This window comes from Carassius auratus, chromosome 41 (genome assembly GCF_003368295.1).
Source record: "Carassius auratus strain Wakin chromosome 41, ASM336829v1, whole genome shotgun sequence".
NCBI classification, from domain to species: domain Eukaryota; kingdom Metazoa; phylum Chordata; class Actinopteri; order Cypriniformes; family Cyprinidae; genus Carassius; species Carassius auratus.
This window is the reverse complement of record NC_039283.1, coordinates 5,440,908-5,465,724: the sequence shown is the minus strand read 5'-3', so window position 1 is coordinate 5,465,724 and position 24,817 is coordinate 5,440,908. Positions and strand designations below refer to the sequence as shown.

At 37.2% G+C, this 24,817-nt stretch overlaps 1 protein-coding gene across 1 annotated transcript; it reads right to left on the bottom strand.

Annotated features, from left to right (window-relative positions):
- LOC113059901 (ankyrin repeat and IBR domain-containing protein 1-like) lies at positions 1-24,778 on the bottom strand. The gene is made up of 20 exons (XM_026228566.1): positions 24,600-24,778; positions 21,809-22,073; positions 20,326-20,626; positions 18,336-18,518; positions 18,037-18,154; positions 13,720-13,928; positions 12,583-12,671; positions 12,327-12,471; positions 10,417-10,583; positions 9,415-9,503; positions 9,161-9,291; positions 8,008-8,142; positions 7,730-7,816; positions 7,362-7,428; positions 6,967-7,112; positions 6,702-6,880; positions 6,367-6,418; positions 4,513-4,624; positions 2,184-2,227; positions 1-2,109 (listed from the first exon to the last, which is right to left on the bottom strand). The coding sequence occupies exons 2-20, from the start codon at positions 21,994-21,996 to the stop codon at positions 1,330-1,332; spliced, it is 3,222 nt and encodes a 1,073-aa protein (XP_026084351.1). The 5' UTR covers positions 21,997-22,073; positions 24,600-24,778; the 3' UTR covers positions 1-1,329.
- Between the last annotated feature and the right edge of the window lie 39 nt (positions 24,779-24,817).

Here is a 24,817-nt window from a genome sequence, read left to right as displayed (position 1 = left end):
ATATAAATATCTTCATTCATTTTTTAAGGACATTCAATTTCAAATAAATAGAAAATTCATTTCCATAATTTATTGTAATGAAATACCACAGTTAAAAAAAATCATAATTGTTGAGTTTTACCAGATATAGAAATAATATGAAACAGCTTTTCATCAAAATGAAATGCCTTGGCCTCTACTGAAAGATCCGTAGATGAGACCATGAGAAAATTTGGTTTTTAATAGAAAAAATAAAATGAAATGCACCGGGAAAACATCAACGGATTTTTATCCGACATTTACATTTAAGAGTTTGATTTTTACTTTGTGGCCATGTGGAAATCACATCTTAACACAATGAATAGAATCGTATTAAATATAAAGGGATTTGATCCGTAAATGTTTCAGAGTTCATTAATATTTATATTTTATTTTTATTTTTTTACTAATTGCTTTAAAAACAACCTGGAAGAAGGGGCCAGAGTCATGCTGAAGAACAAACAAACAAACAAGCATGTATAAAAATGTATTTAAAAAAACATTGAGCTCAGTTTGCGAATTACGGTTCGTATCGGAAATTCCCCCACTCTGGGCTCCGAGCGCAAGAGAGCGGCTATAAATAAAGAGAAGTTTCACAGAAAAGGCACGGTGATAAGTTGCGAAGACAAAACGTTTTCCAGATCCGGCGTGGCGCTCCTGAACTGAGTTTAACCTCGCCGGTACTTTCCATTCTAATTAACCGGTGACGGATTACAGTGATTACGCATGACCAGAAAAAAGAAAAGTCGACTGCAACTAGAATTACGGTTCATTTAGTTTCTGTGATTATCAGCCCTGCTCCTCGGAGCGTGATGCTGCTGTGTACTTCTCTAATACTACAAATCTAGTTTAAAGGAAGGATAGTGTACTCTATAGGGCGGCTAGCCCCTCAGCAGCAGGCACGATCAGCACACCGTCCGCTCGGCGTGTGCTAGCCAGTGTTTTTTGGCACCTACAGTATCTATTACATCCTATTTAATCAGTCAAACTCGCACTGAATGTCGTCCTGTTTTATACAGTAGATTTTTCTAACTACATCACTTCCTGTCCCGTCTTCATGGCGCTTTCTGTTTCAGTTGCTGTCTCTACTAAAATTGTTTAACACTCCAGAACCGGAACGAGTTTTTTAGTGAGCAAAGAACACGTGCCTCATGAGCACAAAGGCCTGAAACACACGAGTACTGAGCGAGTACTCAAAAATGGTTTCGATTTCTACATATCTGACAATACAAAGCTTCTCATCGTGATTAATCGATTGAATCCGGCATCATTTAAAAAAAAGTGGCTTAGCTAGTAAGTGAAGTCAGTATTTCATACAAGGTGTACTTGACCCTCCCATTCAGAGGAGCTACTGCTAGGCTGGTCGGGGTCTGAGTCACATTTTGGGGTGTCAGAGTGACACGGGTTCAAACCGCTCGGAGTTTCGCCCAACTCGACGGACGCAGCAGAAGGTACCAGACACATATCGAGGCCTACCAGGTCTAATTGGGTCGGCCGGATGGGTTCACGTTCTCCTGTGACGATACCGGAGTCAAACTGCTGCTCTGCCTCTCCATCGCCCCCAGCTGTCCACTGTGGAACGGTGCACTCAGTCGGCTCTGATGTCATCCTTGCCGACTGAGCACCGAATTCACCAGCCGAAGGGACCAAATTGATGTTCTGCGGGTTCATGTCATGAAACCAAGCCATGATGTTTCCTAGTAGGTTGGCGTTGTCAGAATCGAAATCCGAGGTTTCCATATGTCCCGAAGGAGCTTGGAAGGGACCCTCAGCAGACTCAAAGGAAGGATTGTTGAGATTGTCGAAACGCAGAGGGACGTTCTGGCCACTGATATTACCGAGCTTCTTTAGGCTGTCACCCACCTCTAACAGCTCGGAGCTGCTCAGGGCAGCACGGGGCACGTCTATCCCGCACAGCACCGGGTCCAGCCGTGTGGGCAGGGATGATCCGATAGCCCCCAGAGATGCTTCGTTTGCAATGATCTCTTGTGCATCAACGCCAGCACTGGCTGCAGTCAGCCCAGACTCCTGCAGGGACAGCTGGATAGCCAACAGGATATTCGGATCATCCTCATCCAGGGAACTGTGAGGCTGAAAGGTAAAAGATCAGATGTTACTCTCAGCTGTTTCACCACATAACCTCTGTCAAGAGGGTCTCAACTCACCATGGGCAGACCCAGTCTCTGACCACCGCCAATTTCTGGAGTGTCTGTAAAAGACGACAAATGGAAAATGTTTCGTTTAGTTTAGATTGCTGGTACAGTTTTGTTCTTTTATTGCAAGGATCTCTACCCACTGCAAAACCATTGATATCAATGGTGATGGTGCGAAAAACACAAGGATTTGCGACCCATGATTTCTCAGTTAATGTTGCATAATAATCTTGAAGGTTTATGTTTGGGTAACACTTTAGTATAGGGTCCAATTCACACTGATAACTAGTTGCTTATTAGCATGTCTATTATTAACATATTGGCTGTTTATTAGTGCTAATAAAAGTACATATAATGCATGACATCCATAATCCTGGAAAAAGCAGCAACTAAGGAGTTAATTGAGGCAAAAGTCATAGTTAATGGTTAGTTAATAGTGAGAATTGGACCCTAAAATCAGTGTTAATTTCGTTGACTAAATATTTTCGTCATTATTTTCGTCACAAATATATTTTTGCGGACGAAAACGAAACGAAAACTAAAATAGAAGGCACTGATGGAGACTAAAACTATGACTAAATTGATTGACATTATCGTCAACGAATAAAGGACGAGACGAAAATAGACTGTGACGAAAATCAAATCAGCAGACGGGAGAGATGCGAAGAATGAGCAAAAGAACCGGCAAAACAGAACAGGCGAGACTGCATTAGAGAAGAGAACCAATCAGAGCCTGACTTATTGAGATATGAAGCGAAGGTTTTCAGTTTTTAAATGAGCTCCCGGGAAGACGGCATTCGAAGAGGTGATGTCTAAAAGAGTGACAAAATGTCCACAGCTCACTTCACGTTTGACGACGAACAAAACAAAACAAAGCGTAAAGCACGCTCATTCGTGGCAACACAACCAATTTGAAAAGACATTTACACACGAGCCACCCGGACATTTTCTCAAATGTAATTTCACAACGATGTTCTTTTGTTTATTGAGCTAAGCAAAATTGGAAGACTGCAGTGCGTAGGTGTTGTAGCATTAAATATTACGAACTGAAAAGTACTGTAAAATAGCCCCTTCTTCAAGTTAGATGAGAGCACAATACTAATACGTAATATTATGATACATACATTTGATTAATACCAATGTTTAGTATATTTTATAATGTTCTACTTGTTGACAATATCACAAATATTTCTATATTAGTCATGTGAAACGTGAATGTTCAAATCCTATCATTATACATACTAATCTAGCAATATTGTAGCATTTAAAACATACAATATTGCTAGACAAATGAATACCTTGTGAATAAAATGAATAAAATCTTTTTACTTTTTTTATCCACCCAACTTATTAAATATTTACTTTAAATTTATGCACTTATTGTTCAGCTCAGCTGTAAGCTTTAATGTCCTGGACCTAACGTTATTTTCCTTTTATTGATGGTCAATTGGCAGCTAGTTATTGTTTACATTATCATGACAGTGTTTGTTGCTGCATAAAAGCTTTTGAATCGAAATAAAGACACAGTTGTGTTGAAATAAAGTTGAATTTGTGTTTTATATATTTTGGTTAAGTTTGTTTCCTATACCAGCTGTAAAAAATTGTCTAGTAAATCTGTTATTGATTTTAGTCTTATTTTAGTCGACTAAAATACCAAGCAATTTTAGTCGACTAAAATACCAAGCAATTTTAGTCGACTAAAATAAGACTAAAATTAAAACAAATCAGATGACTAAAACTTGACTAAAACTAAAAAGAATTATAGTCAAAAGACTAAGACTAAAACTAAATTAAAATTTTGTGTCAAAATTAACACTGCCTAAAATAAAGTGTGACCATAACTTTAACTACAGTGCTATTCAATGTCACATTTAAAGTTCACATCTTCTAAATGTACTAAATTGCAACTTCATCAGAACGAATGTGTATATTACAAATACATCACCTAAACATTTCAACAGAAAATAAAACGTTTGGCAGTTTACCACAGTTAAAAGTATTTGGGATTTGGATTCGATCAGATTTACAGTACAGCATGTGTTGTTCAGTGTGCCATGTCATCATAAGCAGAACATATGGCCTGACAGACATCTTTTCTCAAACAACGAGTAAGAGATTCATTGCATTTATTTATATTTCTCCCAAAAAAAAGCCTATACTGCAAAATGAAGTGGTGATAAATTGGTTTACAGTGTATTTTCTGCTGACTTCAGTGTGCAGAGGACAGCAAAAACAATGTGAAAACTGCACTCGCAGCTGCTTAAGCAATGGAGCAACAAAATGCTTACATGTAGCAGCAAATATGGGCACCAAAATGAAAACACATTCATGGAAAACATACCTAAACTGCTGTGGCCTAGGTCATCAGGTTCTGGTGTGTTGCTGCGGAGGCTGCCCATGTCTCCTCTCCTGCGCTGCCTGTGTCTGCGTCTGTACTGGAACTCAGCATATGCCTACAACACAAAACACCATTTCAAAGCTGCTTCAAGAGGTGCACCAGCATTCCCACCGGACCCTGTGAATAAAAGCCAGACTCTCAGAGGAACCCTACAGCTCTCTACAGGGATTCTGCTGTGTGGCAGCATCAAAGTTCAGGGCATCGTCATGTCAGAATAACAGACAGACGCTTTGAGTAAACTCAAGAAGGCTTTTAAAGGAATAGTTCAAAACAAGAAGGAAAATGATGGCATTATTACTCAACTTGGCACTCAAAACCCTTAAGGATAACTTTTAGTAATGTTTATATATATATATATATATATATATATATATATATATATATATATATATATATATATATATATATATATATATATATATATATATATATATATATATATATATATATAAAAACAGCTATATAATATAATATAATATAGGTGTTTTGTATTATTAAATCTTAAAAGCTCCAATCTCATTCATACTATCTGCATGGAAAAGAGTGACCAGCATCATTTAAAGGTTCTCATTTTACATTCCATGAAAATAAATAGACAAAGCATTTGAAACTACATGAGGGAGGGTGAGTAAAAGATCCCAGAATTTTCATTTTTTGCAAAACTAACTAAGCTCCACAAATCATGTACATATCCTCTATGTAATGAAATTTACTACAAAACCAACAATATATGGCATTTCGTTGTATATGTGTCAGTATAAGCTATTTAAGATTTAATCACCAATCATAATTGATCTATACTGCACTTCTTCCAACTTTATTTTCACCACAGGTCGACAAACTGTGAAGAAAAAAAAAAAAAAAAAAAAAAAAGTCTTAAATCTAAACCAAACTGAAGCTGCATGCAGTTACCATGCAGTAATGACAGCAAAAATAAATAAATAAAGTACATTTAGGAAAAACATTCCTGATAAGTACCGCTCAAGCATCAAAAATAATAAAAAAAAAGGTTGAATAAAGTGCATAACTACTATTACTTTCTACAAGCCATAAATCTAGAGCAAAAAAAAATTTCACCATAGCCTGCACACATGATTTTAAAAGAAGAGCAGCAACCAGTAATACAGACTGAAGTGGTGGCCTGGTTCACTTTAAAACATCTACAAAAACGCATATTTCATGACCTTTCATGGAAAAGTCAAAGCAAAAAGCAGGAAACTGCCTTTTGAAGCTGCATCACCAAAGGCATCTTTTAGAAGACAATGTTCGGGATACATTAACAGAAAAGAAAAAGATCTCTGTCTCCAGATGACGTTAACCGCATAAGAATTCTTTGTCTGGAGTGCACAGCAATCATCTGAAATATATGAACAGCGTCAACAGAATATGAACAGAAAAAAATAATTCATGCGCCCAAATAAAAGTGGACAATGACATCAGTGATGGAGAGTACATGACAGGTGCCATTCCACTGGTTGTGTAGACGTTCCTGAGATGGGATCTAATGAGGATTCTTTGATACCTGCGGATGGCTTCCTGTATACTGACAGTGCTCTCTCGGATCAATTCCTCCGAGAAAGGCATGATTCCTCTGGATCTTTAGATTAGAACAAAATAGCGGTACACTGTTTAACATTAAAGGTCTCACACATTCACAACTGCTGCAACAGGACTGAATCTTGTTATATAGGCCGGTATGCACTGCCAAAACGTCAGGCACCATACACCAGCTAAGAAGATTTACCAAAGACACAAACTATTCCCAAAGTCTTAAAACAAACCAAACAAAAGAGTTACCTCGGGAGAAGAGAAACCCAAGTACTCCCAGTCCCATGTTCCACCGGCAAAACTGTAAACGCAAACAAAAAAGTAGGTCCCATGTGATCCTGCATTTGCATTTGAAAAAATATTTTTGGAAATACACTACTACTTTTAAAATACAGTAGCAAATCAAAACCTTTCCTTCATAGAAATGTGTTTTCTGTCTTTTAAAAAATAGAGTTTAACACTGGATTAATATTTTTTAATACCGTTTTCAAAAAATCTATTTTTAAAATACATATATTTCAAGGTTTCTATTTAGCTTTTTTGTCTATTTTTAAGCAGCCCGTAATTGAGGAAAAGACCCTTACCTGCGTCGAGGGGCTTCGGGGGAATCGTTGGGCGCTACACCTCTTGCCACGGAGGCCAGAAACTCCTGCCTCTTTTGTTGCACCAGACAGGCAGCGCGGATTATCTTGTGACGAGGCGTGCGGAGGTAAGGCCGGTTGACTTTCTGTGCAAGATCTTCAGTCACCATTTCCAAGTCAGTCTAACAAGAGCAATAAAAGTAAGCTGTCACGAATTCAGAAACATACACAGTAAGCATATCCCATACCTAGCATCTGTATTACTAACCTGCATAAGTTCAAATATTTCCTTTTTTGTGCTTCTGGGCTCCAGAAAGAACCCATAAGGGTAAGAGCACTTGAGAATACGACGAGTCTTAAGTAGTTCATGCACTGCATCTTCAATGAAAGTAGTATCTGGAGGGCCACCTTCTCCTGCAACAACACAGTAATACAATACAGGAGTCAATATCTAATTTAAAACGTCTACAACACTAAGTATTAAACTTGATATACTGCTAAATGTAGAAGGAATCACTGTGTGAATATAAAGGCAAGTTGTATTCTCTATAGAGTGCTTCCAGTCTGTAAATTCAACAGACTGATACAAGGTTGTTAATGCATTATCACAGCTTAGAAATAATTAATTAACACTGATTATGTAAGTGTGGGTTTGCATCTTACTTCCACTCAAAACTTTGCTCAGTTGTTCCATCTTGTCTTTGGCCGTCTTAAGCAGACGTTCTTCTAGCTGTAGGAAGAGATGAAGACCATGTACCTCTGGGTCATTTTGTCACATTTAATGTCAATCCACAGACTGCCAAATGTCTGATCACTAACCATATGATTCATAAACAGCAGGTCAAAACAAAAACGGTGGTTTTTCACTTTAAATGCCATTTAGACAACCTCTAGTCAAGGTGGTTGTTGTCCAGACTAAGCTGCATTGTGAACCAGACTTCATGGCATTTCCTGTAGCCGATGACTATGTATGACTGTGTGAAATCATGCAGATTTTTGTAGTTTTTTTCTCTTTTCTTTTCTATTTTTACCTTGTAGCTGTGCTCGTGGTTCTTAAAGCGTGTGTAATAGTGCATAAAGCGATCCAATTCCTGGAAGCTCTTGTGTTTCTTCTCAGCCTGCAAAAAACAAAAAACATAAGTGTGTGTGTGTGTGCGTGTGTAAACATCCAAACACAGCCATACTCAGTTTGAAGATATTTTTCTTTCCCTTTCATTATTAAAAACTCCATACTTACTCCAACTCTTATGGTGTTTGATAAATATATAAACAAACAAAACAGCATGAGCATGTATGCAAGAATATGTACCTCAACGGTCATCTCTTTAGACTGCTCCTCCACCTGCTGAATGACCTCATAGCGTGTGCAGCGGTAGTAACCTCCTGTAGAGGAACTGTGTTTTTTCCACTCTTCCAGACAGATCCAACAGAAATCATACTTGCACTGTAAACACATACATTCTTGATTAACAACATCTGAACTAAAACAAACTATTAGTCTACTTTTATTATGTCACTAGCAAATGCATAGCGGCATTACACTGGGATTCTGGCAGCAAGGATTATGTGTGTTGCTAGGAAACTATCTCTCACTTTTTATTTTTGGAGTGCTAGTACTTGAAATGTATTTCCCTGTTTAGCAACCTTGTTTGCAGGATTATCAAGATTGATTTAACAGTAATGGATTCCTTCCTAAGCAACACCGACACACATTTCTTGTTCTTCAATCAAAGAGATTAATCTAGATTTCCTAATCTATCGTTTTAAAATTATTTAACATCAGCCCGCTGTTGCACAAGAAGAACTTCAGAAACAAATCTTAATCTTAACAGTCAATCATTCAATCATGATTAGCAAAACATAAAAAGCAGAAAAACTTCAATTCAATGCTTTTTAATAATCCTCATTGACCCTTCCAATCAGGTTTCATCCAAATTTCCACTCTTGACAGTCTTGATTTACTCTTTTCATGGCTCAAAGCCAAATTGTCACAATTCCCTCTTGGTTTACTTCTTACTGGAAGATACCATTTCATCTCTTTTGAGAAACAGAACTCTTTTACTCTGGGAATCCCCCAGGGTTCTGTTTTTGGCCCTCTCCTTTTCCAAATCTGCAAATGTTTTATTTGTCATATCAGCAACCATAATTGTCTCAGTTATTTTATAACCTGTTCTGATACACACCCTCCCACTCATTTCGGTCAGTGCCACTGGGAATTTTCTTTAACACAAAAAAAGGAGATTTACAAGTAAGTGGGCCGAACTCAGATGTGTGTACTGACTTAGTTTTTGTTAATCCCTTTCAAACTTCCTTTGTATGAAGTTTGACCATTTGTTTCCTTCTAACGTTCTCACCAACTCTTCTCAAGCCTGCATTTTACAGCTCCAAAAAACTCCATAACTGTGCTCCACACTTAACCTGGTATATGCAGTACATAAATCTATTATTTTTACACAAATAACCTTGGCACATTGCATGTGGTTACAGCCCTCATTCTTCTGAATGGGAGATTTGCAGTTGGCACAGGGTTTGGAGTTGCTGAGTAACCACAGGCAGTTGGCAGCATCTTCATACGCCTCACTTACACCTGCCACTGTAATGGAAAAAGACAGAAATAAAGTTGCTTGAGGTCCAAAACCATTTTTAGACAGGTAGGAACGATACTTCAGAATATTTATCTTAATAGTTACTGGAAAGTACAGCAAAACAAGCTCACGTTCTTCCGGTTTCATATCACTGACTTTCTGGAGCCACATCTTCCAAGTTTGGCAGTCACATGGTTCATGGGCCTCTCCTTGGCACTCCCTGTGGGGAGAAACCCCAGTGTGATGTCAGGCCTTAGCATAAAGGAAACTCCTTTTCTAGTGAATATTTTATTTATGTTCTATACATTTCAGTTGTTGGTGGTGGACAGGCTTTGAAGGATAAATATGAGTGTCAAACAGGAGTAAGATATTAACTTATGCTAACATATTAACATGGTGTAATATAACACGATCCGTTCCTTATACCCTCCAGGTTCAGGAGTTTGAGATGTTTTAGTTTAACATTTAGCATTGGGTTTTTTTTCCCTGCCATCGACTAACCAATTAGGACAGAACAGTGACATACAGTGACATAGTTGAGAACCACTGATATAGCACACAATGTTGGCAGACTGTTGACCACAAATACATTTAAACAACAGCTTCTTTCATATTAGATTCAATGCATATTCACTCAGGCATATTAAATGTGTATATGAGACAGAGAGTGAAGGTTGTTTTGACTCAAATATAATGCTCAGACTTGGCACAGGCAGTCATGAGATATGAGCCGACTGTGTAGGTGTGTGTATATGTCTGTGTTTGTGTGTAGGGGACATAAGGACCAGAGCTGTGGGAAAGAGAAACTCAGCCAGCTGCATCGGCAGTGACCACTGTGAGAAAAACATACATCCAAACACACATTCTTCCATCATTTTTCTATATTTATGTAACATGGGTGATCTTTTCAACAACGTCTTTGTTAACGTGATTTGCACTGCTAAAGTGCTAAGTGCAGAATATGAGTCCTTCAGAAATACTATTAATATTATTTAAATACTATTAATATGAGTCCTTGATATAAATAACGTTACATCAAGTAGTGAACTGGAGAACTGGATTTTGTTCAGAATTACAAATCCTCTTTTCTGGTGTAATGACTTGAAAGATTTGTATCAGTGACTGGCACTGACCAGCAGAAAAGATGGCCCTTGCCACAGTCCACCGCAGGGGCCTGGAGGCGAGGAAAAGTGAGCGGGTCAGAGGTACTGGCACCATGCCCCTGTCCAGCCAATCGCACCGCTCTATCACAGCCAGCCCGCGGGCACCACCGGATGGCAGGATTATTCTCCACAAATGCCTGAAGCAGAAGGAGAAAAAGAGTAAAAAGGAGGACAGAGAAAGAATAAAGAAGAAAGCAAGCGAGGGAGGCATTTAAAACCCAAAATACTGCCTTACTCATTTAATATGTGGCTCTGCAATTTTCTGATTCTAAATGTATAATGACTGCTAAACTGTATATTTGGCATTTTTAGATGGATCTCATGTCCTCTATGTTTCCTATCAACACAATAGATTAGAGAATTCTTTACTTCATAGTTTCTGACTATAGTAAAAATGGCTTTGGACATCAGTACTAATTTCAATATATCACCAATTAAAGTAAGAAAACAGAATCATTGGTCATAACAACAACAAACTAGTAAGAGAAATAGAGTTGCACTGTAGCTAAATATCTAAGCTAAATAGCTGCAAATTAACATTAACATTAATAATATATATATATATATATATATATATATATATATATATATATATATATATATATATATATAATATGAACTTATATCATTCAAGAGTTTTGATAATGTTTTTTAAATGTCTTTTATGCTCACCGAGCCCGCATGTTTTGGCTGCATCCAAAATACAGTAAAACGTAATCAAATTATTACAATTTAAAATAACTGTTTTCTTTTAGAATATATTTTAAAATGTATTTTTTTCTGGCTATGGCACAGATTAATTTTCAGCAGCCATTACTCCAGTCTTCAGTGTCACATCCTTCAGAAATCATTGTAGTATGATGATTGGTTATCAAGAAATATTTATTATTATTATTATTGTTATTAATTATTATGTTCAAAACAGTCATGCAGTTTAATATTTCTGTGGAAACCCTGATACATTTTAATCTGGATCCTTTGATAAATATAAAGTTACAAAATAACAGCATTTATTTGAAATAGTAATCACTGTTTTAATCTGTAGCAATATGGGATTTGACTCAAATATAAAATAACATTTATCATTATTATTATAATTTGCAACAACTTAATAACCACATTTGATCAACTGAATTAATGAATAAAAGTATGTCATTTATTTGAAATTTTTTGATACCAAAATTTTAAATGCGTCAAAATTCCACATATTTTCACTGATTTAGTAAGTTAATATATGTAATAGGTGTCTAGGTTTGTCAAAGTAACTGGTCACACTTTATTCTAAGGTCCAATTATCACTGTTAACTAACTATTAACTATTACTTTTGCCTCAAGACTACTAATTTGCTGCTTATTAAAAGTTAGTAAGGTAGTTGTTAAATTTAGGTATGAGGTAGGATTAAGGTGTCTAAAATGTGGTCATGCAGAATAAGGCATTAATATTAATGTGTTTTATAAGTACTAATAAACAACCAACATGCTAGTAATATGCAATAGGTCCTGTTACCATTATTGAATTCAATAAAATGATTTCTGTCGTGTAAAGTTTTGAGGTTTTGCCATAAATCTTTGCTGATTAACTAAAAATATTTTGTCCTTTCTGGTTCATCTAATCTGCTAAATTTTGTTATGATGCCAGGATCGGAGTTAATTTTTACCAACAGCTCCAGAAGTCTGTTAGACTTCACTATGACCCTGAAAATGGCTATGACAGAGCTCAGACGCCCCTGTGGAAGATTCAACATCATCATGGCAACATAATGAAAGGCTTGGGACTCCACGGCGTCAGAGGTGTCATTCTCCGATGAGAGCTAAAAACAATTATAACAGTACCTATGCACATAATTAAGACTAACGTGCATCTGATCATGTAATTGTACCTTGATGTCAAACTGCAGATAACGTTTGTCCATCTCTCTGGACACAATGCTCTCAATGACCTCAACAGGAACCAGCTGGAAGCAGTCATAGGCTGGGCAGAAGATGTTATGGGCCTCCCCCTCCTGAATTTTCATATTCAGGAAACTGCCAAGGGCAAGTACACAGAGACGGTTACATGACCATTACAGCAGTAGTGAGAACTGTCAATGGCTGTAATGTGACTGAATTAAAAGCCTCTGAAGAAAAAGCCCTCACCTCTCCCAGCATCCTCTGCAGAACTCGTGACCACATGGAATATCAACAGGCTCCTCAAACATGGAGGCTGCACACATACAAATTCCGCACTGACAGTGGAGAACAAAACAACATTAGTGAGGAAATATCATGTTATACAGCTAGATATAAACTACATTCTATACATGAAGCAGCATAAAATTTGATCAGAATGATAAACATTTGATCAAATGACCTTTGGCTGTTTAATATCATGACAAACAGTGCATTCCGATGAGGGGGTCAAAACGAGGCAGAAAATAGCTTATTGATGTACGAGCTTTTTTGTTTAAAAAAGTTGAAAAAAAAAATGATAAGTGGACCTCAAAGAACAGTACAAAATAATAAAAAAGGCAGTTCATGACCCCTTTATTTAATTTGTCATTTTAGATTACACTTGCAGCACTTGTCAATCAGCTATCAGAAGCACAGGATGCAGGAAAAGCAAGATCAAACTCTAATTTCAGCAATAAAATTTATGAAAATATATTACATTTATGTGATTTGTGATTTTTGTATGGTAGAATTTAATCACTGGAACTTAGAAGCCAAAAATGGGTTACATTTATTTATTTTTTTACTTGTTGACTTTGTTGTTTGTATGTAAGGTCTATTATACATGCAAATATATTTCACTAGGAGTACAAACCAAACAAACTGTTGAACCCAATTCTTTTAAAAATATTTTTTGGGTTTTGGGTGTTTTCTAATATCCGCTACTTTTTCTTCTTTCTTCATTTTCATTTTGCAACAGCCCTTGTATTTATTTAAGAACAAAAAACTTTTTTGCAGATGCAAAATATGGATAAAGAATGTTGATAAAGCAACATTTTCATATGCAAATATTTGGGTTTATCTGTAGGTGAAAGTAAATATAGATTCACAGATATGGACTGTGTAACAAGATTTTGAACAGAAACATTCATGTTTGGAATCCTTAATAAACCACTCATCAGAGGCAGTAAGAGCCTGTAGCACAATAGTTGTAATCTAACCCCATGGATACACCACCGAAATGTATCTACCTATGCATTCAATTTTATTACATTGAAACAAACTCAGAAGAGGTCTTACAATGAGCTACCAATCACTAATAGAGGACCAAATCTGATCCCTCACCAAGGAGTGATCATCATCAGCTGGGGTCAGGCTGATCTCGTCCGGAGACGTGATAGAGGAGCGTGTGGTGCGAGGCGTACGAGGAGAGGGAAGGGTGTCCCAGGTGTTGTAGCCTCTGGGCGGGGGAGTTGGCATCTGAACACCTGAACGCTGACAGCAGTTTTCAGCATTTGACATCCAAGCTTCCAGGAGTTTCTCCCTGTCCCAGTCTAAATTTCAAAAGGAAACTTGAGTCAGTATGCATGGCCAAAAAAAAGGAGTCACCCAGATTCTAAAAATACACATTCTTTCAATCATCAAATGTATTTTTGCAGTGGAATTTACAGCTGATTCAAGACTTTCATCAAACCTACCCAGGGGCCGGACTCACGAAAATCTTCTTAAGAAATAAATTAAGAAATTTATTAAGAAGTTCGTAAGAATGTTCTTAAGTGCAATTCTTGGAAAACTCGTAATAAGTTCTCAAATATATTCTTAAGAACATCTTAATTTTTTTCTTAAGAAGAAAATAACAGCCGTTATCTGAATGAATACATGATGCAGTGTTTTTTTTGCTGTCGTTGTAATGCTTAAATATAACAATTAATTTGAAATAACCCAATAAATTCATGAAAAAATTGGGATTTAAGACAAGTCTGGGGCTGTCCTAAATTTCAGAAGTTATTTACAATGATTTTTAAGAAGATTCTTTTCAAGAATTTGAATCCTTCTTAGGTTTTGTATTAAGAACAATCTTAAGAAAAAAAGATAAGAATATTCTTAAGATTAATTTTTGGGAATATAAAATATTCTTAACTTTTTTCTAAAGTTAAAAAATAAGAAGAAAATGGCAGTTAAGAAGAAATTTCTTCTTAAGAATGTTTTGTGAATCCCCCAGCCCCAGATGTTCAGTAGGTTCCACTTGACTTTGTCTTTATATCAAACCTTCCAGTCATGGCTGGTATACTCCCAAATGGGAGGAAAAAAAGGAACTGAAGTATGCTATAAACCAATAATAAGTAACAATTAAAACGCATTTCAAGACATTTAAGACTTAAAAGGGGTTAAAAGACATTCACTTCCTATAAGAAAAAGGAAGTTTTACGCAAACAGAACAAAAGTTCATCATCCTCTAGTTCAAGACTATGCCATGGGATGGTGGTGACATATAAAAAGGACTTTGATACCTTTGAATGAACTTATCGGTCAAAATCAACAAACTGTGCTGGGGTAAGAAAAGATAAGAAATGCCACTTCCCAGAGGAAACCCTGGAGACAGATTCCAGAAGCTAAAGGCCAGATAACAAATTCCACAGTCCAAGGCAAAACACATAAACAAAAACAACCAAATAAAACTTGTTTCCAAAGAAAGAGGCAAGATTTTCCCAAATGAAAATCCTCGAAATGCATTACATCCGCTAATTCAATCGTCTGTACTCTACTGTGTATGCCATCACAGTCTTAGGAGTCAAGAGTGTGAATTGGGGTTTAAGATTAAAAGAAGGTAAAACTGCATATTTGAGCCTCGGCTGGTGGTCTCCAGAGAGGCTGTGGCAATAATAGCAGCGCACATGAATCAGAGCTCTGCCCTTTTCTCCCATGGGCTCTAGTCATCTGGAACAAGGCCTGCTAGACAGCCTGCTCACATAATTGAAGATTATTAAAGAAAGCACCGATCCAATTATGAGTCTGGTGCCCGAGAGTTTAGCAGCTCTAGACAGGAGTGCTCTTGTAAAATTAAGGGGAAGGAAATATTTAGGTCTGCTTTGTGAGCATGGATGCATTTCAGAATTGCTGTACAGGGAAATACCTTACAGGTTACTTAACTTCTCCAGGGACAATACCATACATGTTTCCTATTGTTTTTTTAAATGCACACAAATCTATATTCTTCGTGAGTTAGGAACTGGAAGGATTGCATCAGAATGATCCTAATAAATAGGCATGCACAGAATATATGCCCACAGATTTACACAGAATTCCCAAGCACGGGCAAAATTCCTTCCCCTTGCATGTTTGTTTGCTAAATAATAGTTGGAAGCATAATATCCATAATAGTCAGAATCACCATATCCGTTCAAAATTTAATTACATGCTTTATCGGTATGGGTGGGAGATATAGCCTCAAAACTATATCACAATATTTCAAGAATATTTGCGCTAACGATATTTATGATGATATAGAGAAAAAAGAAAAAAAAACCTGGAACAACGTTTTATTGTTTTATTATAGGCAGTAGCATTTAATAGTGCAAACAGAATAAAGGGCATTTTCAATCCTTTTCCAATGAGCTACTGTCATCGATGACAGACTACCTAACTTGAACTGTAAATCTATTGTCATAAGTTGGCATTAGCAGCTGTATGTTCGACTTGAAGCAGACCGATCGGTGTACAGGTCCATAGCTGGGGTTTGCTGGGCACCCGTGCAGGTTTTACCGGTCTGCCCTGTTTGAAATTGTGTAAATAGCACAAATATGATTAAATATACAAATTAAAGAACATTTAAGTTTTTTCAAATTTGTAGGTGTCCAGGTAATCCAGGTATAGAGGAGTGAGTGGTTTTTCTTGGATTAACATTAAGGACACTGACAGCAGCTAATAAATTAGGCACAGTCACAATACATCCAATATGATACACATTCCATTTATTTCGCAACTGTTTATTTTCACTTAAGACATAACCCAACCATTTTTTTGAGGATACTTTAGAGGTGACAATTTTGTATGAATCTGTCATTTCAAGGGAAAGAAGAGACAAAACTCAATTCGGTGTTTTAGGCCCGTAGAACCGGCTCTCTGCCTGCACACTGTATGCACAGAACAGGGTTTGGTTACGGGTTTGGAACGACATGGGTGTAACTGATTAATGCCCTTTTTTATTATTTTGATGTTGAGTATCCCTTTAAACAAAGTGGAAGTTGGTCAGTCCAATCACTTTGCACCTTCCACAGATAATTTAAACTAAAATCATCATTTACCTATGCTCAAGTCATTTGTCCATCAAATTACTTTTTCTTGTGCAGAAAAAAAAAAAAAAAAAAAAAAAAAAGAAATATAACATTTGTTCCCCCAAATGAATCCGTTTAATTACTTTATTGTGTCATTTTAGTTAAATCGTGCCACAATATAGGCTACTAGTTCAGTCCCTAGTTTCAATTTTCGTTAAATCGTGATCACAATATATTGAGTTTTTTGTGTAAGGCTCCAAAAAAAGGAGTTAATATAAAAATGTTGTAATACTTTCGATAAGGGAATAAGAGTTTTCCATCAACAAAAATAGTGGTTTAGGTATGGGGTAGGGTTAAGGGATCTAGAACATGGTCATGCAGAGTAAGGCATTAATAGTGTTATAGTACTAATAAACAGCCAATAAACTACTAATATGCATGATAATAAGCAACTAGTAAATAGCGAAGTGTTCACCTATTCTAAAGTGTTACCAAAATGTCAAAGCTGCGCTTTTTCATAAAATAAAAATGCATGATCACGACTGACTGTCAAACAAAACAAATTAAAATAGAACAAAATATACCAATCCAGAACAAGCAAACCAAACTAAACCAATGTTTATAGCACTAGTGAGAGTGTAGTACTTTCAACTCTCAACACATTTACCACAATTCAATTTAGGCAAGCCACCAGCAGTGAACATATCTTTGAGGGTGTGTTCACGCTTGTCATGTTTGGTTCAATTAAAATGAACGCTGGTGCAAGTGCAACCTGATACGCGCCAAACAAGTGGACCGAGATCGCTTAAGAGATGGGTCTCGGTCCGGTTCCAAATGAACTCTGGTGCGGTTCGAATGAAATATGAATGCAACACAGACCAAATACTTTTAAACTAACCAAAAACAGGAAGTAATGACAAGATGAGACACTTCCATTATGAGCGTGCATACCGTGCGAGTACATTTGAAATAAAAAACTTAAGCTTGCAAAAGACGCGATATGTGAACTTTTATGAGTTCTTTGTAAGTTTGCAGGTGGTGAAATTAAAGTACACGCAGAGTGCAGACGGCATTAGGTGCATTCTACTTAAAGCGGTTCTGAGCAAACCGATCTGTGAATGAGTACTTCGATGTCATACACCGATCGGTCTGCGCAGCACCTCTTTAAGTCGAACACACCATTCGTCACTCAACCGACCAATCAGGTTTTGAACGTATCACTATGCCTTTAGGCTTGGTATCTTTACGTTCACTGTCAAAAACGCAGGTGTGAACGCTAAGCGGACCAGGATCAAATGTATCATTTTCTTTTTAGGTCAGGACCAAATGAACTAAGAGAACTGAACTACAAGTGTGAATGCACCCTGAGTGTTTGACACAATCATACCATGAGCGCGAAGAAGAGCCTCTGCAGTGAAGAGAGGAGCTTGCAACATATCTGCCGTCTCCACTATCAACATGTCCTTCAGTCTCCTGAGGTCCTGCACCCGCAAACCTTCATAAAACTGAAACATAGACCGTTACGTATTAATCATCAAATCATAACTAAATCAGCAATCAGTCATCCGAATCAAACTATTATATTGGTCTTCAAAATGCAGGTTTAAATCGGTCACATCTGGAAACCAGGACTTGAGGCCAATGTTAATGTCACGAGAAATTCCAGAGTTTATTTGGAGAGCTTACCTCCCTGCGGTCTAAGGCTGCATACTCTGCCTCGATATCCTCCGCATGGGGGTCAGTAGAGAAGACCATCTGAGACTCCAGACTGAGCGCAAGCTCCTTATGGTGCTGCCTTTCTGCACAGTCACATGGGGTCTCCTTGATCTCATTCTCTGCAAACAGGTCTGCACCCCGCTTCACCAGAAACTGCAGAGATAAGGTAAGACTCTTAAAATGCAGTGGAAAGATCACTAAATTAAAGAGGTCAATGAGGAACCAAATTTACCTTATAGGCAGGGTTGGTGAGATTTGGCTCAAAATGTTTTTTGTTTTTTTTTGTTAAGCTGGTCAAGTCTTTTTACATCCCAATAGCAGTCACCAAGTTAAGAGGTGTAAATGTATTTATTATTTATTATATGTATTTATATCGTCGTTGGAAGGCATAGGACCATAAAATGTTCATCCAGTCACAAAGTTCTACCCTGCCTTTAATCTTTTAAGATAAGGTTTCACTGTACCTTTCGGAACATTAAGCATATACATATACACTTTTTTTATTTTTGAGATGTAGATATGGAAGAAAAATTGGCCAGTCAAATTTGTTGTGTGTGTACTGAAGTACTGAAGATCCGTTCAAGGAAGTTTCAAAACAGGAATCAGTTATATTTTAAATCCAACATAACACACACAGTTTCTGCCAATTTCACGTTAATATTGAGTACCTATTGAGTAGTACTGCATCCTTCATATCTCCGAAGAGTCCTGAGTTTTATTAGATTGATAAAAGACCGATTCAGCTTCTCTGCAAAAACAGTTGAGCTCCTGATGGCATGCTGTGAGCTAAAGAGTCACATAGCACATCACCGGGGCACCATTTTGAAGAACATCCGCTGAACACCAGCAGCTTACGCTCTTCTGTGTCAGCCACGACACAAGGATACGTTTTCTATGTGCATTTATGCCTTGATTTTAAAGAAAACAGAATGCAGAGAAACACAGAGGAGACGAATAGTTGAATAAAGTTGTTATTTTTGCTTTCATCGTATACAAAAAGTATTCTCTTCGCTTCATAACGTTTTGGTTGAGCCACTGATGGCAGATGGACTATTCTGCCAATGCTTTTCATGCTTTTCTGGACCTTGACTGTGTAATTTACTTGGCAGTCTATGGGATAGTCACAACACAAGCCTCACGGTTTTCATCCAAAATATCTTAAATTGTGTTCCGAAGACAAACAAAGCTTTTAACGGTTTGGAACAACATGGGGATAAGTGATTAATGACAAAATGTTCATTTTGGGGTGGAGTATTCCTTTAACCTTGAATCGTACTATAAAGTGTAGCCAATAAACACTTTTCAGAATACATTTTCTTTGAAAGGCTTCTGCATATAGACGGTTTAATCATTTCTATTGTCAAAACAAACACTTAATTTCAAGATTTCCAAATGTTCCACAGCAGGGGTCTCAAACTCAAAGCACCTTGTACCTACTAGTCAGGTGTCAAAAAGGTAATTGGTAGCACTTTATTTTGCAGTCCTGTTCCTCATGTACATACTATGTACTTATTATAGCAATTACAATAACTATGTAATAACTAGGTACTAACCCTGAACCTACCCCTAAACCTAACCCTACCCCATGTAGTTACCTTGCGTTACCAGAACTTTCTTAGATAAATACACTGTAAGTACACTAAGTAAATGTTAGTACACATACTGTAAAATAAAGTGCAACCAGGTAATCAAATATGTGTGCAATATGACAATATTAGAACGTGAACAATTAAATGGCTCAACGATCTACCATTAAAAAAAATTGAATGTTAGCGCTACACCTATTTTGGTGTAGTCAGGTACTGTTTCCAAAACCTATTCCCTATTCGCTATCTAGTGTTCACTATATGGAAAAAGTTAATCAGTGAATGATTTTGGACAAACAAACAAAAAAAGTTTCTGTGCACGTTTTTGACAGATGCATGGCTACAACCGTGCTTTATAACTGCGTTATATGTACCTCCACACATGTCTTCATCCCTGAGGCAGCGGCGTAGTGTAGTGGTGTGTTTTTTTTGTTATCGGTGGCACTGACGTCTGCACTCTCATATTCACCACGGTCCAGTTTGGCACCGGTCCATTTTAGGATCATCTGGAGGCACTCAGCCCGTCTGCGTTCATCTTCATAGGGACGGGCTAGTCGTGGCTGCAGCGCCCCTTCAGAGAGCAAGATATTTGGCCCCATGCACAACACATGCAGTGTGGTCTCATTGTGCATGTTACGTTTGTTGGGGTTTCCATCCTTGCTGAAGAGGAAGGACCTGTGAAAAGATGGCATAGTCAAAATAATGGCATGGACAAAAAGAAGGTAAAAAGCACTTTCAACAAAAAAAAAAAGGAGTGCAGTCATTGGTTCTCAAAAATTTTAGGGATGTATCTATAATAAAATTCTGACAATAACAATATGCCAACGATTATTTTTACACCACACCACCCCCATATAGCTAACTTTCCAAAAGCAAACTAACAGTCTCTCTCTTTCCAACAGTTATACATTCTGAGGAACACTGGCCTGCTGATTCAGACCCAGAATCTTCATCACAATTGCAGTTGAAACAGCTGTTTTGCCTTAAAATAACTTTTTAAAGATTGGCCTCTAAAATTCCACACTTTCTAGGCCAAAGAGTTTCACACTGGGCTGGAAAAACAGCAGAATGTGATGATTTGAGTACTTCTAACAGTTTAAGAGCATTTAAGAACCAAGGAAGTCTTGTATCACTTATAAAAAACTGCTTGGAGCCTAATAGATAGACCCGAGTCTGTCAGATTCTGATGTTCTGTGGAGTGACTGCAATAAGGAAATGGAAAAATTTAGTATAAAACCCAATTCTTCAAAATCTTCTTTCTGTATTCATGTTGGTTTCATATGGCTTTGAAAATATTTATACAATTTCCAAAAAAGGGTTATAGTTAAATACTCAAAAACAATTTAATGTGGTAATAACCATCAAGTAGAAAAATAATTTCATGTGTCATAATTATTATTTGGATTTTTTTTAATATATATATATATATATATCTCCTATAAAAAGGAATGAATTCTAATGAATTCTTAATTCATTAATAATAATTGCATCTTCAGGTAGTTGCACCACATTACATTAACTAACACTGTCTTGTAATGAAAAGGTTATAAGATATTTTAAAACACTTATTGACAATGACATAGTCATAACTGTCTTCAGTCCATCAGAAAAATAAAAAATATGAAATACAAAAAACACTGTGAAAATATCTTCTTTTATGTTGCAAAGAAGAAATAAAGTTTTGCAACAACATCAGGGTGAGCACAAAATTACAGAATTTTCAACAAAAAAAAGAAACCAAAGCATAAAGTCAATCATTTAACATCTGGAAATTAGAAAGAAACTCGGTAATAGCTTACAATAAAAACTAAGCAGAATGACAAAATACAAAATATTACTGGATAAACCATGTCTTACCTGAGTATGCGTGTCATGGCATGTCTGGCAGCATAATGGAGCGGGGTGTTGTGTTGGTACGGTTCCCCATATGAGGTGTTGGGTTCTAGAGACTCTTTGAACTGAGGGTTGCCCTCGTACAGCTGATAGGCCAGAACCTCGTCTCCACTGATCAGTGCCTTGCGAAACTTGGTGGCCGTGTTCCCCATCTCTCGCTTCCCAGCTCTCCAGAATGATCAGACTTCTTCAGCCTGTGGGTCCACAGATAGCCGACATGGTGCGCTTCCTGGAAACAAGAATAAAGCAAAGAATGAGTCCAGTGTACTTCATCAGATACAAGTTAGCCTCATCATACAGTAAATATCAGAAAAATCTCCAACTCCACCACAAGGCAGGTTAATAAGCAAAACACAAGCCAAAGAGAATAAATCCTATTTGATCCTACCCTTACAACCACATGTAGTAAAAACCTGTTGGAACAGGCCTGAAGTGCTTATTAGAAGTCCCACCACAACCAAACAGCACTTACAAAACAAAATCACGCCTTTTAACCACACGAGAGACCTGACAGAAGCAGACGCTAAACATGTCCCACTTCTCATGTGTGCGCTTTAGAAGACCTGCAAGAGCATAGCCGCTTCTAAGAGCTGATCTAAAACCAGCACATCTACGCGATTCCTTGTCAACCTTCCAGAGAGAAAAATGAAACCAGATCTTGGATCAGAAGCAGACGGCTAATTGTCTCAACACACTGACTCCTTCTCCACAGGAGCTTGTGAGGAACGAAACAGACTTCCTCCAGGAACACTAGGGGCTTCCGGCTCCCTTCGCCAGCTACTGTCGACCTACTGCGAGCAGGTTCTGTCGAGGGGCAGGATTCAGCAGGGCAAAAGTTATGCCCCCACAAATGCCATCTGGCAACATGGACACCCGAGGTTTAAGCTGCTTTCATATTTACACCGACATTGTGAATGTAGTATTTTAACAGCAGAAAAAAAAAATATTAATTGGGCCATTTACAAAAACTAACTCGAATTTCATCTCAGACAGTCAACCTCATGGATAAAACACAACTCGCCTGGCATAGTTTTACAGCTAACCTCTTTTGGTCTTGAATTGGCTTATATTGAGCGTTAAGTGTTCACTATATTTTAAAGAGGGCTTTCGTATAACATTAAAGGGATAGTGAATGCAAAAATTACAATTATGTTTTACTCAACCTAATGTTGTTCCAAACCTATTTGACATTCTTCTGCGAAGTACAACATTCTGAAGAATGCCGGTAACCAAAGAGTTTTGGTTACCGCTGACTTCTATTGATACACCCAAAAAAACAAAAGCAAAAAAACACTGCAACACCTCTCAAAATATCTTCGTTTATGTTCCACAAAAGAAAGAATGTCATGCGGTTTTGGATTGGCGTGAGGAAGCAAATGCAAATAACGGAAGAATTTTAGAATTTGTAAACAATCTCTTTAAGCTTCTCATTGGCAAAGTGTACAAAAAGTTTAATTCAATCACTTAACATCTAGAAATCTGAAAGCCACTCGTTGTGATAGATTAAATAGCACACATCATTTTATTATTTTTATTTGAAAGTGATCCCCAGATCTGCAGGGCACTGTAATGCGCTCGTCATGTCTAACCTTACAAAAATATATTGCCACGGTATTGGTAAGCATAGTTTCCATCAGAAAATAGTTCAAGAGTTCCTCACATAAAACCACAGTCATTTAAAAATCCTCCTCCTCCTCCAAAAAAAAATGCACTCACTAAATAATTGTTTAGCAGTTGTTTAGTACCTGCTCCTCACACTTCACACATTCATATAATAGACATTTTTGGATTCAATTTCAATCATTTTTGTGTATAAAATAAACTCAATTATTACTGCTGTCTCTGTCAGTTGCATAATGTTAGATAGGTGATGTAAGCATGTGGGCGATCCTCTCCATGCATAAAATAGCTTTTTCTAGAAGCCCAAGTTATCTGGAGCCTTCATCTCACGTGGATTATTTCAATAAAAATTATCAAACGTGTTTCTCTACTTGTAATGTTTTGATTAGCAAAAAGCGGTGTCTGAAGCATATGTCATTTTCTATCTATTACATGGTAAATTTTGTAAGGGTATTATGATACGTTAACGTTTAATTTCTCCTTCAGTAAGAGAGTGAAATGCTCGGCATGCAGGAAGTCAGCTGTATGTATGTGTGTGTGTGTGTTTGTGTTGCTCCAGATTCTTTGCTCTGTTTATAGCCAGACGTCGATTTCCTAGAAGGGGCTGGGCGATGTGTTTACAGCCTCTGCCATTTACATACACGTTAAATAGATTTCACACTTGAATCACTAGAAAATAACCACTGGGCTGTGCTTTCATGAGTTCAAAACATTATTATTTAACGTTACACTGACAGAAATAGTCCCCAGGGCGTGTTTGCAGCTGAGCAGCGTTAGCGGAGCACTGTTCTTAATAGTTGGATGGGTTTATTTTACATGCATTTCTTTAGGCGCATCTTTATACTTGTAATTATAAAAAATCTATATAATTAATATAATACAATTTGTGATCAGATCAGTCGTGATAATAACCGAGTTAGCTTGGCAACTTGACATTACCCAGATGTTACATCAGAGAGAGAAAGACAAGTGTTTATGTGTATAAGTATAAAAAAACAAGTGCGGTTTTATAGCTGTCAACCAGTCGGCTAGTTGTTATGACACATAAACATATTAATAATAATAATAATGCATGTCGTTTCAAACAATTCATTTCACCGATGAAGCACAACAAATAACTAAATAACCTACTTACCCAATTAGCACGACGATAGCGGTCGTTTTTTCTCTTTCTGATCCGGAATAATTCAGCGCTTATCTGATGAAACCGTGTTTACTCGAAATAAAAATCTGCCTCTCGTCTTTGTTGTCAACGGTCCTCGGCCGCCGTGAAGCATCCGTTAATCACGCCGTTGCCTTCACAGAAATGCAGTTTTTCAAAATAAAAGGCCCATCCACTGCGCTCCCGCTAGA

What these genes read in the sequence shown, in the direction of transcription:
- LOC113059901 (XM_026228566.1), bottom strand. Translation starts at nt 21,996, where the DNA reads ATGGGGAACACGGCCACCAAGTTTCGCAAGGCACTGATCAGTGGAGAC. An exon ending in ATCTGCAGTTTGACATCAAG is followed by an intron (nt 10,584 to 12,326) that starts GTACAATTACAT and finishes CTTCTGCTTCAG; the next exon opens with GCATTTGTGGAGAATAATCC. An exon ending in ACCACGAGCACAGCTACAAG is followed by an intron (nt 7,429 to 7,729) that starts GTAAAAATAGAA and finishes CTCTTCCTACAG; the next exon opens with CTAGAAGAACGTCTGCTTAA.